The sequence below is a fragment of the Chamaea fasciata genome, unplaced genomic scaffold (genome assembly GCF_029207755.1).
Source record: "Chamaea fasciata isolate MVZ Bird 193981 ecotype frontalis unplaced genomic scaffold, bChaFas1.0.hap1 SCAF_4, whole genome shotgun sequence".
Classification (NCBI taxonomy): Eukaryota; Metazoa; Chordata; class Aves; order Passeriformes; family Sylviidae; genus Chamaea; species Chamaea fasciata.
In genome coordinates, this window is record NW_027094089.1 from 24,301,794 (window position 1) to 24,315,674 (window position 13,881).

A 13,881-nucleotide genomic window follows, 5' to 3' on the forward strand; every position below is an offset into this window, starting at 1 on the left:
GGATTATTAAATACAGGATTTGGGTGTACGCGCTTTGGCTCCTTTAAGTGCTCGGAGGGAAATCGATGATGAGAGTTTAGTGTTTTGTCATTAAGGACATGCTGCGCCACTGACAGACCACAGAGCAGAGGAGTGTCTTCTGCCCTGAATTTAGTACTTATTTACTCAAAGAGAGCACTAGAGAAAGCATTTGGAAAACATTTTATTCGGTACTAAGACTTCTTGGTGTAAGCATCTGAATCGAACGTTTTTACAGTGAACAACTTCCCGTGTCTACCCTGGTCATTTCAGCAGAGATAATCAAATTGATTTGAACATGTATTTATACATTAAAAGCAGCACTGTCAGGTCAGGCCTGATCTATTTATACAGCAGTGCTCCATTATCTCAACTGTTCTCTTTGCCTATACCAAATATAACACTGGCGTTGTTATTAATATTACACTGGCACCTGATAGATTTCACCAGGAATATACTGGCAACCTGTCCCTCTGCTCCAGCCTTCATTCCTCTCTCCCCTCCGAACCCCCTCAGACACCACTGGGACAGCTCCTATGAGGACATGGAACACGGCTTCATGTGCCCGGAGGCTTCACTTCCCAGAAGCAGCAAGCAGAGATTCAATATCCTGAATGACTTTAGAAGTTTTTTCCAAAGCCTCTAAGACACAACCTTCACTGAGTTCTTCCGTCTCACCCCTGTTTTCTTTTTTTCTGTCAGGGACACCAGATGGATTGCATTTTGCAGCAGATGTCCTTTTCAGAATGTTGCTATTGTCTAATAAAACTAGTGTTACTTTGTTAAGAAAAAAATTCAGACTCTTCCTTCTAAAGAGAAAAAACAGTCTCTATATTTGTATTCATCATTCTGCCTAGGAAAGTCTCCCATTTTGTAGCATGGTAATTACATACAGCTAAAAAAAAGAAAAAGAATGTTAACCTAAAATGTCTACAACATTTATAGAAAAACATCTTTTAGACTTCAATTTATCCAAAAGTTATTCTGAAAAGAAAACGGGTGCTACAGTTCGGTTTAACAGCATGCACTTTTCATACTAACAGAATTGAACCCTGGCTTAAAGACAATTATAGAGTGGCTTTAAGCAGATTCAGCACAGTGCACATTTTGAGCTGGCTGAACACAATAGAACAATAATATGGTAGCTGATGGACAGAAAGATACTATACTGCAACATCAAGCCCAAAGGCAACTGTGTGTTCCTCTTTCAAGAACAGATCAGCAGATGACTCTTAGCAAAACTGATGTAATACACATCAAAGGGCTTTGTTTTCTGGTGACTTTTCGTTTTAGTTTTGTACTTTGACACTGTTTTTGTGGTTTTTTTTAAAAAATCTTTACCACAAAATAAGTGATAAACCAAAAAAAGATAAATAAGAAAGTGAGATTGTTTTAAGAAGTGAGACAGTAGAAGAAGCTAAGATCAAGAGGGAGCCTTTGATGATGTGAACTGCAGATTTTAACATACAGATGAACAGCAGAATATAAAAGTGAAAAAAATCTTTACAGCTTTTAAAAAGATACAATTAAATCTCTGTATTTTTTCAATCTCAGCATCTGCAGACCTGTACAAGAGAATAAAGATTATTAGATGATTTAGTATCATAGAAGGTTCTCAAGGATATTTTCTTCTTCAGATTTTAATTTTTAACGGTTTCTGGCAATACTGAGAATTAGATCAGCAAAATCCAACTGGAAAATAAAGTGTTTTCTCTGTCTTTGATACCAATATTCAATGGCTGACATTTGTCAATAATTTGTGTTTCAAAAAATTGAGTCTCTGCTCTAAGAATAGTCTCTTTGCTGTAAGTACATATAAATATAGATAGAATTTTCATTTCATCAGCTCTAAAATGTATCAGCTGAATCTGCTATAATTTAAGTAACAAGTACAACTGTAATTGATTTCAATTAGCACATTTTTAATATCCCAATATGTTTGCAGATGATGTCAGTAGATTTTTGGTCAGTAGTATGTATTAAAAAGGACAAATAGGTCAGCAAGAGATACAAATGTCATTAGGCAGTTCAAAGTACTGTTTTGGATGGCGGGATGTTCTGTTAAAAGCCATCTTAGTCTGGTATCTTTTCTTTTCACTGCAAGACACTGTCTTTGTAACATTAATTGTCCTTTGACAAAGTCTCCATAATTCTGATTTTTAAGTAAGACAGGCAAAACTCAATGAAACAACCTTCACCTGAAAGTCACTGAACATTTTAAACACTGAATGAAAAATACAAAACCATATATAAAAGAAATAAATATTTTTAAAAAATTTCATTTTTGACAACTAGGAAGTGCAAGATATAAAATTCAAAGCTTATAATATTTTTGAGTTTTGTTTTCAACATTATTTATAGTAAATTAATTGGGATAAAGATGAATACCAATCTTCTTCAGTTACAGAGTGTGCAGTATGTTCAGCAATCTCTTTTCTTTTATTCAAACTTCTGCACCATTCTACTGCTGTTCTGATGTACCTGTGTTAATATGAAAATTTGAAAAGTAGTTATTTATGTGAGAAATAAACTCCATTTTCAAGCAAGAAACTGAAGGCACTAAGGAATACATCTGGATCTGAAAGAAAAAGCTATGATTCAAAATCTAGCTTTTTCTCCTAGCTTCCCTTGCCATTTTTTGTCTAGAATATTCTTCATATTTAGATCTATACAGTTATAGTAAATTACAACAAAGCTGTATAATTTGCAATGAATAGTGTACAAGTGTTAATTTCTGTTTGTGAATATCTGCTTGCTAAAATGCAGCACAGAAAACTTCTGATGATTCCTATAATGAGGCTGTAATTGGAGCAAGCAGATTAGAAAAAATAATCTGCAGGTGGAGGTCAATATCTGTAATAAAGCAAAAATTGAATAAACTGCTGTTCAGTTCTATATATCAGCTCTATAGAGGATAAATGCTTTTGGGGTTTGTTATTTTCTTTTTAAATCCACTGAAGTAAATGCCAAGTTGCAGCTCTAGTTATTTTTCTAAAAAGACATTGCCGTAACAGTTATGATGGAACCACAGCATGTAGCGGCCCTGAGCCATGCAGGCCAGAAGTAAGATGGAGCTTTTATAATTACATGTTTGCTCCATCGCTACCAGTATATTGTCAGTACGTACTGTTTCTTCGTATAAGAGGATTTACAGCAAATATTTTTTTATATTTAAATTGTTTAAATTAAGCAATTAATTTAAATTATTTAAATTACCTTTCATAGACTCCAGGATGACTTATCTGTATTAGCTGCTGTAGCCCATCTGGGGTAGTTAACTTACACCAGCCTATATCTTCATTTATCTTAGAAGAAAAGAAAAAAACCCAAATATTAATTTTCTGCGGCAGTCCAAAAAAAAAAAAAAAAAAGCAAGCATAATATGCCAATTTAAGAATGAAATATCTATGAACAATCCACTGAAAAAACTTGCAAATCTGTGTGTTGCTAGGGATAGAACCTACTATAGTCTGCTATGACAAATGCTGGGGAAAAACACCTGGCAAAGCCCCAACTCTTCCTTTGTGCTATTCAAGAATAAATTATTTCTAAAAATATCTTCAAACCTGTAGAATTTTCAATTCTTTTTTGTTTTTGTATTTTATTGGCATCCGAACTTTTGTTTGGTGTTCTCATTTGTTTCCTAGTAACACTTTTTCATGGAAAGTTTTAGGAACAGTCCTTCCTCTAAGTCACGTGTTACCTGGATCTCACTACAGGAAGAGCTGAAATCCCAAACCATAGTCACAGTCATCCTATCCGAAAAAACAGCATGGACTTTATGATCTGAGTACACAATCAGTCTTCCTGTGCTGGGAATAACCTTTTCACGAAGCAAAACTGGCAACATTTCTTGTTCATCAGTCTCAGATACCTAGAACAAAACAAATACCTTAAAAACCTGAAGAAAGCTATAAACATCATTAAAATTGTATCTGTTCCAGATTTTTAATTCACTTGTTTTTCCAGATCACAACCAGCTCTCTGCATCATGAAATTGTTTCTTAAATATAACTTTTAAAGGCATGCTTTTGGTTCCCAAATATCTCCCTTCCAATCTGTCAGGATACACTCACCATTCTTTCCTCTAGATTAAGTCCTATTCCCTGCAGCCTGTATAATCATCCTTATAACACTACAAGATTTATAATTTTTCAACTACGTACCACTTTCCAGCAGCAGAGATAATAATTATGACTTAATGACAATTTTGTTTTGCAGCAATACTGAAGTATTCTGAGGAGAGAAAAAAAACCCAAAGTATTAAGCATTTAATTCCTGTTATGTTTTCTAAGCATTTGCAAATTTTGTTTTGTAAGTTTAAATATGTACTCAGTGCTAAGATAACTTCCTTTAATTTTTATACTTAGGATAATAATTAATGTTTTGTGTAATTTTAACTCCTGTCCTTTCTAAGTCAGCAGAATTAATGTAACAAAGGTAAAGTTACTTGGTTGCCTGAGTAATGATGGAGGATATAGAGTATGGATGTCCTGGCACATCTGGAGGTAGGCTGCTCACTGAATACATTTTTTCTTCCACCTGAGTAAAGAGCAGAAAGAAGATGAGTTAGTTACAGGTACCATTGCATGAAAACAGAATTAAGAGCAAGTTATGAAATTTCTAACCTCCCAGAAGCCAACTATAATCACATTTAAATCTGCCACAGAACACGGACAAATATCCATTGAAAAGTGTATTCTTAAGCCTACGTCTGTGTGAAGAAATATTCAAATATTCAGTTTCTTTACACACTGTAAGAACCAGGAAGTTCTCTTGTCAGACAGTAGACTGCAGGTCATTACTGAGTAGCAATGCTTGACTGCAGGTTAAAGGCTGGGTTCCAAGAGTAAAAATCTGATCCTTAATTCTGCTTTAAAAACACAAGGCACTGCATTAGCACTTGAGAGGACCTCTCCTCTGGGGGAACTTAACAGACAGACACAGAGGCAAAATCCTTTTTCCAGCACTGAACAACTGGTCCACAGCAAAGCCAGAACAAAACCTGCATCTTCTAGGTTCTGTGTTCATACAGTAGAAAACACTTCCAAGTACGAAGAGATTAAACTCTAATCAATACATTTGCTTCAAGACTAAACTTCTAAATTAGTGTGAAATGGTTGTTGTAGACTCTTACTCTTGAGTTTGATAAAATAAATGTTACAACGAGGAAGAATTTTCTTATTGCGTAAAATTTACAAAAATACGTTCTGGAACAGAAGGAATAATCTCATCTTTTTGTATGACTGATGGCTTGATTGAAGCATTACAGTAATTACCATTATAGTGTAGGGACTTCACTACATACTGCATAGACAAATGTCTTAAGGAAGCTGCAAACTGAAGGAATTTGGAACATCCTTTTAAATAGTTTTAGTTTTTAAATAGTTTTGTACCTTTTTTATTCCTTTTTGGGTTGCATAACGTATGAAGTATTTTCCCAAAAATGCTCCCTCTGACTTGAAAAATGAGTCATCACCAGGATAAATTTCTGTGATGTTTTTCCTACCATGGATAAATCTAAGAAAAACAAGATTTTTAGCAAGTATTTAAAATGCTGTGTCACTGGACAAGCTAAACATGTTATTACACCTGAAGAGTACAACAAGCGGTGACACATTTTCAGCAACTCACATGTGAAAAATTTCTACTGTTTCACAAGCAGCAGAATGTACCAATAATCTCTCTTGACACAGAATATTAACATTACAAGGCTCTTTGTTTCCACATGTGCATGGGGGTGGGATTTAAATAAGCTGAGGAAAGCCTTTTTTATGTCAAGGTAAACACCTCTCAAGAACTCCTCATTCCACTGACCACAAAACATAGTGATCCTACTTTCTTAGTAGACCAGCCATACCCAGTGTTCACACAAAACTGCCAGACTGAAGAATTCCTGAACAATCTGAAGGTCTTAATTGAGAAAAAAAGCTCTGAAAAAACTCTCATGTGCTGCTAAACATTTTATTTAGTTGAGATGAAAATTTATGAATTAAACTGAGGAAAAATTAAGAACACTCAGCAGGAAGATTAAACGTTTAAACAGCAGTGATGCTTTTATCAAAGGCTTTTAGGTGCTAATAGCAGTCGTAGCAATTTCAATTTGAAAATTTTGTTTTTGTTTGATTTTGTTTTGGTGTGTGGTTGTGGTGTGTTTTTTTGTTTGTTTGTTTGGGTTTTTTTTGTTGTATTTTTTTTTTTTTTGTTAACCATATGGACAAGGGGTGACTTGCCAGGTAAATCCACAGCTGAACATGTGAATTATGTAGGTCACCAAGACAAACATTTCTAAACTAGAAAATCTTCAGCAACAAAAAGAGAAAACTAATTTGCAATGAAACCAAGCACCATTATTGTAAGTAAAATCTGTGGGTTCTTCAGCAGTCCAGTAAACCTTTAAGAAATCAGATCATTTAAACATTATGTCAGATTCAGACCTGATAGTACACTGCACTAGAAAAAGTGAAGTCCAATGAACAAACAGCAGAAAAAAAGAGTCTCTGACGTGAAGATTGTATTCCACTTCTCAAAGAGTGAGAAAGAGACAAAGTACAACATTTCACCTTAGATTTTAATTCCCATACAAATATCATCTTCCAGATAACACAAATCATCTCCTACATACCTGTAGAAAACACCCTGGCACCACACAACTTGAATTAGCTGAGGAAATGAATAATTCTCCTTATCTTCATTCTGAAAGAAGTCACAGAATGTCCACCTGTGTGTGTAAAACACAATGAAAGCCTCACTAAGCCTATATGTTGTTTGTTCTTGTGTGTGTGTGTGTTTGCTGGTAATTATTTCTGTAATTAGAACTGTTGCATGCATGCTTACTCAAAAGATAAAGGAATGCCTATTTTCAGAGTCCTCCAATTCCTTAGTGATCCAATTCAGTTACCATATTAAACTTCTCAATCCTGCAAATGGATTTTTTTTTTCTTATTTTAAGTGATGCTGACAGACAACATGCCACTGGCCCACCTCAGAAATATTGTCTTTTCCAAACTGGAAAGGCAAAAACCAACTCACCCCAATACAAAACTGTGTTCTTTTTTCAATATTCTTTTTCATTTACATATTCATATAGCATGTCAGAAAATATTTTTTTTTAATCTGAACTAATCACTATAGCTTCATTACAGTAGGTTACAGAATGGTGGTTTTACAATGTCATGTGTCAAGAAGTTCCTAAAAAGCCACAACTGATAGTAATTTTAATTTTTTTTTTAATAGCTAGGATTCAATTATTTTGCTAGAAGTCGAAGATCCAGACTGTAGAATTGTAAAGCATAAGTTAACAACTACAAAGCAAACAGTTTAAATTACCTGTGTAGGTGTGGGGCTCTGCAGCTGAGTGGCAAAGCTGTAGGTAAACAAGAAACCATTTCATGTGTTTCAGAGTCTGCTAAAACATCACCTTCAACAGCTGTACAGGTGTTTTTCTCATTTGTCTTCATTACATTTTCCACATTATTTAAGTTACAGCATTTTAGTGCCAAAGACAAAGGGTATTTCCATTCTTCTGGGCACAAGGAAACAGTCCAACGCTGTGTAACCCATGTGTATTCAGAAGAACAATTTGTGTGGAACAAAGGGACTCCATCTCCATCTCTTTGGTCCTTTGGTTTGGTTGGCTCCCTGTATTTACCTTCAGCACAGCCACTTTTATTCCTATTCTCTATTCTTCTTTGCTTTGATGAGACTTCTGCAGCAGAATTTTTACTTGGTTTTCCACGCTGATCTCTGCTTTGATAGTTGCTGTACTTTTCAGCGGAGCATGAGGATACTGAAGATGACTGGCTGACTTTGCATAAGAACTCCACTGTAAATTCTTGCTGCAATTCTGACAAGTAAAGGTGAGCATAGCCATCTACAGATGAGATCTTCACACTGCCATTGTCTAAAGGCCTTGTCAGATCAGCTGTTGCAGGGTCAGGCCATTTAATTTCTAAGATATCACTGAGAAGAATCTAATACAAGAAAAAGGATTGGAATGTGCAGCAAGATAGAAAATTACCTGCCTCCCAGAAACTGCAATGGACCATTTACATTTATATTAATTCAATCCTTCTGTAAGGTGATGTATGACAAGAAATGTTGCTCTGTATTTATCTGTGTGTATGAACTCAGAGGAAGCAAAACATCTGACCTTCATATCTACTTCCTCCTGTACTAAAAGAGTTCTATCTAGCAATAGTGTTAATTTAGTTCAGCCATAAATTAGTAAGGTACATGGGCAACTGACCAGGCACAACTGTACTTGTTTTTGTTTCCAATGGCTTCTTCAGAAACATGGTAGAGAATGGCCAAATGATCTTGTTCGTAGGAATTACCAGCGAATTTGATAAAGAATTGCAAAAGGACACTAAAAAATAACCAATACCAGACAACAAGGCTGCAGGTAAAACTTAGTTGAGATAAACATAATGTGACCTCAATGGGGAAAGACAATCCTAACTATATATATTTATATGTTTCTATAAAAGAGGATACGCTCCGAGCTGACTGCCACGAACCAGGATCCTGGTGTTGTAATTCTCAGTCCCATGAAAACACACTGAGTGCTCACCAGCAGTTTAATCAGTATGAAATGTTTGAAAGTTCTAGGAATAGAACAAGAACAAACTGAACATACAGTGATGCCACTGAATATACATTCACAGTTAACCTGCATTTTGAATACTAGCTGCTGTTCTGAACAGGCCAGACCACTGACAAGATGCCCCTCATGGCTCTGTCTAGACATGTGGGTGGTTGGAGCAGCCAAAAGAAAGCATAAGCACACCACAGAACAGGTTGTTTTGAACTCAAGCATAAGGTAAGTAATGCAGTCTAAGTGTTTTTGTGCCCATGGAAGTACTGTCACTGGTTGTCACAGGCCTCAGGCCTTAGGTTAACTCTGCAAGGCCTAGGGCTGAGCTGTCAGGCTTACTAACAATTTGTCATGAGAGCTGAAGCTTAGAAACTCTTACTTTTTTATGGTGGACTGCTGGAGTGTGGGAAACAGCAAGGGCCTTGAAAACATGGGCACTGTTTGATAGCAGGCCACAGAAGAATAAAGTGACAGTAGACTGCTGGAGAAAGACAGTCTCAGGAGCTCTAAAAAGACTATTTCGGCTTTAAGAAAAGCAGGAGTTTTTCTCAAACTGAGGGGGAAGAAACCAAAGCAAAAAAAAAAGGGGTGTGGGGGAGAAGCCAACCAACATGGTAAGGTGCTTGCTGTGGCCTAGGAAAGTTATCCTTCAGCATCCTGAAGCAGGTAGTCACAAGGGATGCTCTAAGTTAAAAAAGGAAAACCAGCCAACCTCCAAAAGAACATCATCTTTCAAGACCTCAGAGAAGGTGAAACTCACTCCTCAGTGCTAAGAGCAGAGCATCAGCTCTTTGCTGCTGTAATTTGCAGTGATTGCATGACTGGTAAGGACCGATGTCTTTTAATTAAGTATACAGTGACACTGAGTGACAGTGCTTTAGGCAGCTAAACATCAGCATAAAGGGTGTTACTAACAAAGGATCAGTCTAAAAGCTTTGAAACTCACTTGATTAATCAGTTGTCTTAAGACTCCCACCATGCTGTGCAGACACTCATATTCAGTGGGAACACCCAGAGAGATGCAAAGCTTCCAGAAATGTTAAACTGGTCTCTGCATGGATGTTCAGTCTGACCTGGAGTGGCCATTCCCACAGAGAGGCCCATTCCTCTCACAGACCCCAGTAGCATTTTCACATCGGTACCTCAATGGGGAGCTCTGACAGCCTCGGAAAACACCTCCCTCGCGCTGTGACCTTCCTGAAAAGTTTCTATTGCCAAAATGTAACAATGTACAAAATCCCAGGTTTTACCCTAGCTAGGAATAAACTAATTGTAACATTTTATTCTACAAAAGAAAACGCATTAACAGAGGTTTAACCAACAGTTAAAACTGTAATTTAAAAAGTCAGTAATTTAAGAAAGATGACGGCTCCATTAGCCAAACTGCACTCGATAAATCTCCACGGCCTGTACTCACACAAATGCACGTGAAATTATATTAAATCCGCTAGAGAAGTTTATTTTACGAAAGCGTTACACGTGTAATGTGTATTCCCACCTTTTTTCTTTCTGGAGGTATAACACGTGAAGGCAAGTATGGGCGAGAAGAAAACGCGTTCCTGAAATCTAGCGCTCGTAGAAGTTGTTCCTGTTGAAGTGCAGAGAGAAACAAACCCTAATACGAGTTTTTACATGCAGTAATAAAATTTTATGCTGATTTCATACTTTTTGTGGAGGTTATGAAACCCTCTCCGTTTTTTTAACTGAGAAAAACAAGAATTCATGTTGAGGCTGTGATCCCCGGGCCGCCCCGTTCCCGAGCAGGGAGGCAACCCTGACACTGCCCAAGGGATGCTCCCCGGGGCGGCGCAGGGACGAGGGACAGCGCTCCCGTCCCCAAAGGCACTGCCCACAGCATACCCGGTAGGCACTGACGACGAAAGCGACCCGCTGGCGGGTGGTCTCCGCCGGCTGGAGCGGGTGGGCAGCCGCGGGGAGCGCCGCTTCGTACAGATACTCGGAGCCGCAAGGAGACAGCAGCAAGCGGGACCCTCCGGCGTAGTGCACCTCCACCGAGTCGTCCCCGAACAACACCATCAGCCTTTCCGCCTCCATCGCACTGAAGGCCGAGCCAGAACCGCGGGCGGCGCTCGGGCCGAGACGGCTGAGGCGGCCGCGCCGCCGAACGGCGGGAACCTCGGGGCGGGGCGAGCGCCCGAACTCCTGCCGGGCCTCCTGCCAGGGCTCCGGCCGAGCTCCGCCTGAACTCCAGCTAGAGCTCTACCCGAGCACCGCCCGAACTCCTGGCGAGCTCCACCCGAACTCCGCCCGAGCCTCATCCGACCTTCTCTTGAGCTCCGCCCCAGCTCAATATGTCGGTGAGGTGGTGGCGCTTTCCCGCTCTCTGACGGAAGGTAAGCGCATTCAATACACGCATCTATAAAATAAGTTTGAGGAAACTGCATACAGTGTCTTTATACTTTTTTTTTTTTTTTTTTTTTTTGAATACGTTTAATTTGCTGAAAACGGGTACGTGTTTGTGTGTGTCTTTTGCTGCTCCATAAACAAAAGTTAGCAGTACAAAGGCCTCCCACACAGTTACCTGTAACTGTGCCTCTCCAAGAGACGCCTCGTTCAGCAGGTGCCCCGGTGCAGAGCAGGGCTTCGCACAGAACTGCTCCTCTCGCATCCCTATGCAGCAAGCCCACAGCTCAGCAATTCGTTCCTCAGCTCCCCACAGAAGCACCTCTGGAACACATCTACAACATAGCCCAGAAACAGACTACAGATAAGTAATTCTCTGGTGACAGCTCCTTTTCATTCACTCATTCACAAGGCAGGGTGAGCCAACACACAGCTCTGTACCTACAACTGCGCAGTAGAAGCTTTGTCTAAACAGAGAGAAGGACGAAGATGCCAAAGGACATTTTAAATATGATGCCTAATTGCCCCTTTTTAAACTATTATATACACCCTCCACCCCCCCACCAATATTTACAGTTTAATCAAAGCTCTTCCATGTGGATTGACAGTTCACAGCTAAGTGACAATTATTATCAACCTCCACTCCCAGCACTTAGCAGTTGAAGATGCCCACCAGTCCATATGGTCTCTCATAACTGCAAAGATCATCCCTTACCTGCTTAGGGAAGTACAGGTTTCTCAGATCAGTGCAATCATGACTGTGTTCAGCACAACTTTCCATTATCGACAGCTGTTGTCTCAGCAGAGAGTAGATCAACACCCAGTCAAGTGGCTGCTGACACAGCCATGCATCAAAATAACCTGGTTCTATTGACAATACCCCATTTTAATGAGCATTATACTGTTCAGTACTTGCCTGAAGCAAGTTCCAAAGTATATATTGGGATTATGAATGAGTTATGAATACTATTATTTATGGATGATGCATTGTATTTTGCTGGCAATCTCACTGCTCTGGTTGGAACCCTCAGCATAGGAACTGTGGAAGTAGGTCACACTGAAGTAGAGGTGGCAAATCAGCAGTTCAGGATACAGTGTAGTATCTTCCCTCAGTTTTGGCTGGAATGTAATTTTCTGTTCAGGTATCAACTAGTGATCCACAGGCATCAACTGGATGATAAGAACTATAATTCAGTCAGAGAGAAGTTGCATACTCGAACTGTCAGTAACTCAACAACTTGTGTCTAGTAGGAAGGAAAGGCAGAATATGATAAGGAAGTAATGTTCTAGTGAGAAATAAAGATTACTAGTACAAACCAGACTGAGTGTCACTTACATTCAGTGCCACAGCGGATTATTATACTGAAAAAAAACCCTGACAAACAAAGATCTGGGCTATGTGCAGTTTGTGATACCTGTGATACCTGATGTTGTTGGGCCAATCTTGTTTCTCATTAGTGGTAAATTATTCTAAAACCCAACAGTTAAAACCCAGTGACCTCCTCTGTTAAAAAAAAAAAAGAAAAAAAAAGAAAAGAAAAAAGCCAGTAACAAGAACTTTGCAGATTTTAAAGGAAAATACTAAGAACAAGCTGCCGTCATTTCTGGATATGAAAATCACTCAAGAGCTAAGCACATGCAAAGCAGCAACTTGTGCAGCCCATTTTGAAATTACTTTAAACAAAGTGTGATTTTTCAAATACTAAACATTTTCACTAAATCACAATTAATTTGTCAAGAGTGGGAAATAGCATGCATACTTTTACTGATCTGCAAAGCTTGGGTCTCATGCTCAAATTTGAATGTGAAGCCTGTTTCTTTTCAGAACCAGTGCTGAAGAACCTCGCTTCACATCTCTCCCAAATTTTGCTTTCCATGCTTCTGTGCCTTCACTGATTTACCATTATGCTATTAAGAAAATGCATCTTTTAAAAATGTTTACATTGTACATTTGCAAGGCATTTTCAGAAACCTGTAGATGAGAAACACTTTACACAGTGCATTTGAAATGCTAAAATTCAGGTGAAATAACCTTTTAACCTCTCATGACTCATCTCTATCATATGGAGAACAATGGGCTATTAAGAGTGGGCAGACAAGCAGCAGACAAGGGGATCCTGACAGTGAGAAACTTGCTGCTTTCTTTTGCTCTCTCACATTCACTAGCTTGTATTGAAGTTCTGTGAGATTTAAGACAAGTGGGAAAGACTTAGTAAAAGATTATCCTGTTTTCCTTATGCAGCAGGACAGAGTTAAAACTAATTTTTCCCTTATGCAGTAAAGACTGAAGGCACTTATAAAGTTCATAGGTACAGAACATAAACTTCTACACTAGTTTGAACAAAAGTCTCACTTCATGATTTTTTTAGTATTGTCAGTTGAGGAAAAAACTTGTATTGTAAACTTGACCTAAGCTGCACTCTCTATATACAATTCCTAGTTCCTGAATTTTTTTTTACTCAATGATTTGGCATGCTTCTTATCTGCTCATAAAATTACTGTTTCCACAAGCTGACAGTACATCTGGAGCAGACAGCTACCTTACAGAAGAAGAAGACTCACCAGAAATCATGGAAAACTAAAACATGTGAAGTGCAATCCCTTCAAGTCACTGTTACTTTACTGTAAAGCGTATATGAATGCTTGGTCCTTGGGACTTTAAGTTCTGAATAAATATAATTTCTACAAGACATCTGCTTGTAAAGCCAGCAGAAAGTCTGCCCTGTATTTAGATTAAAAGTTTTGTATGAAAATTATGCTCAATTTAGAGAATATGTATTTGAAAGTCATCTAGTTTTCACATTTCTAGTTTCTCAATTTTAGTTGAAAGACTTTGGAATGCTAACACAGTCTTTATGAACATATTGCATTTTGTTACATTTTATTTTTCCAGCAAGAATCAA

The 13,881-nt window shown here is 38.3% G+C and overlaps 1 protein-coding gene across 1 annotated transcript; it reads right to left on the bottom strand.

The window, feature by feature from the left end:
* Nucleotides 1-198: 198 nt before the first annotated feature.
* CUNH5orf34 (chromosome unknown C5orf34 homolog) lies at nt 199-10,729 on the bottom strand. The gene is made up of 12 exons (XM_066181115.1): nt 10,475-10,729; nt 10,113-10,202; nt 7,348-7,991; nt 6,644-6,739; nt 5,415-5,538; nt 4,469-4,560; nt 4,185-4,254; nt 3,722-3,892; nt 3,235-3,323; nt 2,407-2,499; nt 1,543-1,583; nt 199-786 (listed from the first exon to the last, which is right to left on the bottom strand). Exons 1-12 carry the CDS (start codon nt 10,667-10,669, stop codon nt 593-595), a joined length of 1,899 nt encoding a protein of 632 aa, XP_066037212.1. The 5' UTR covers nt 10,670-10,729; the 3' UTR covers nt 199-592.
* Between the last annotated feature and the right edge of the window lie 3,152 nt (nt 10,730-13,881).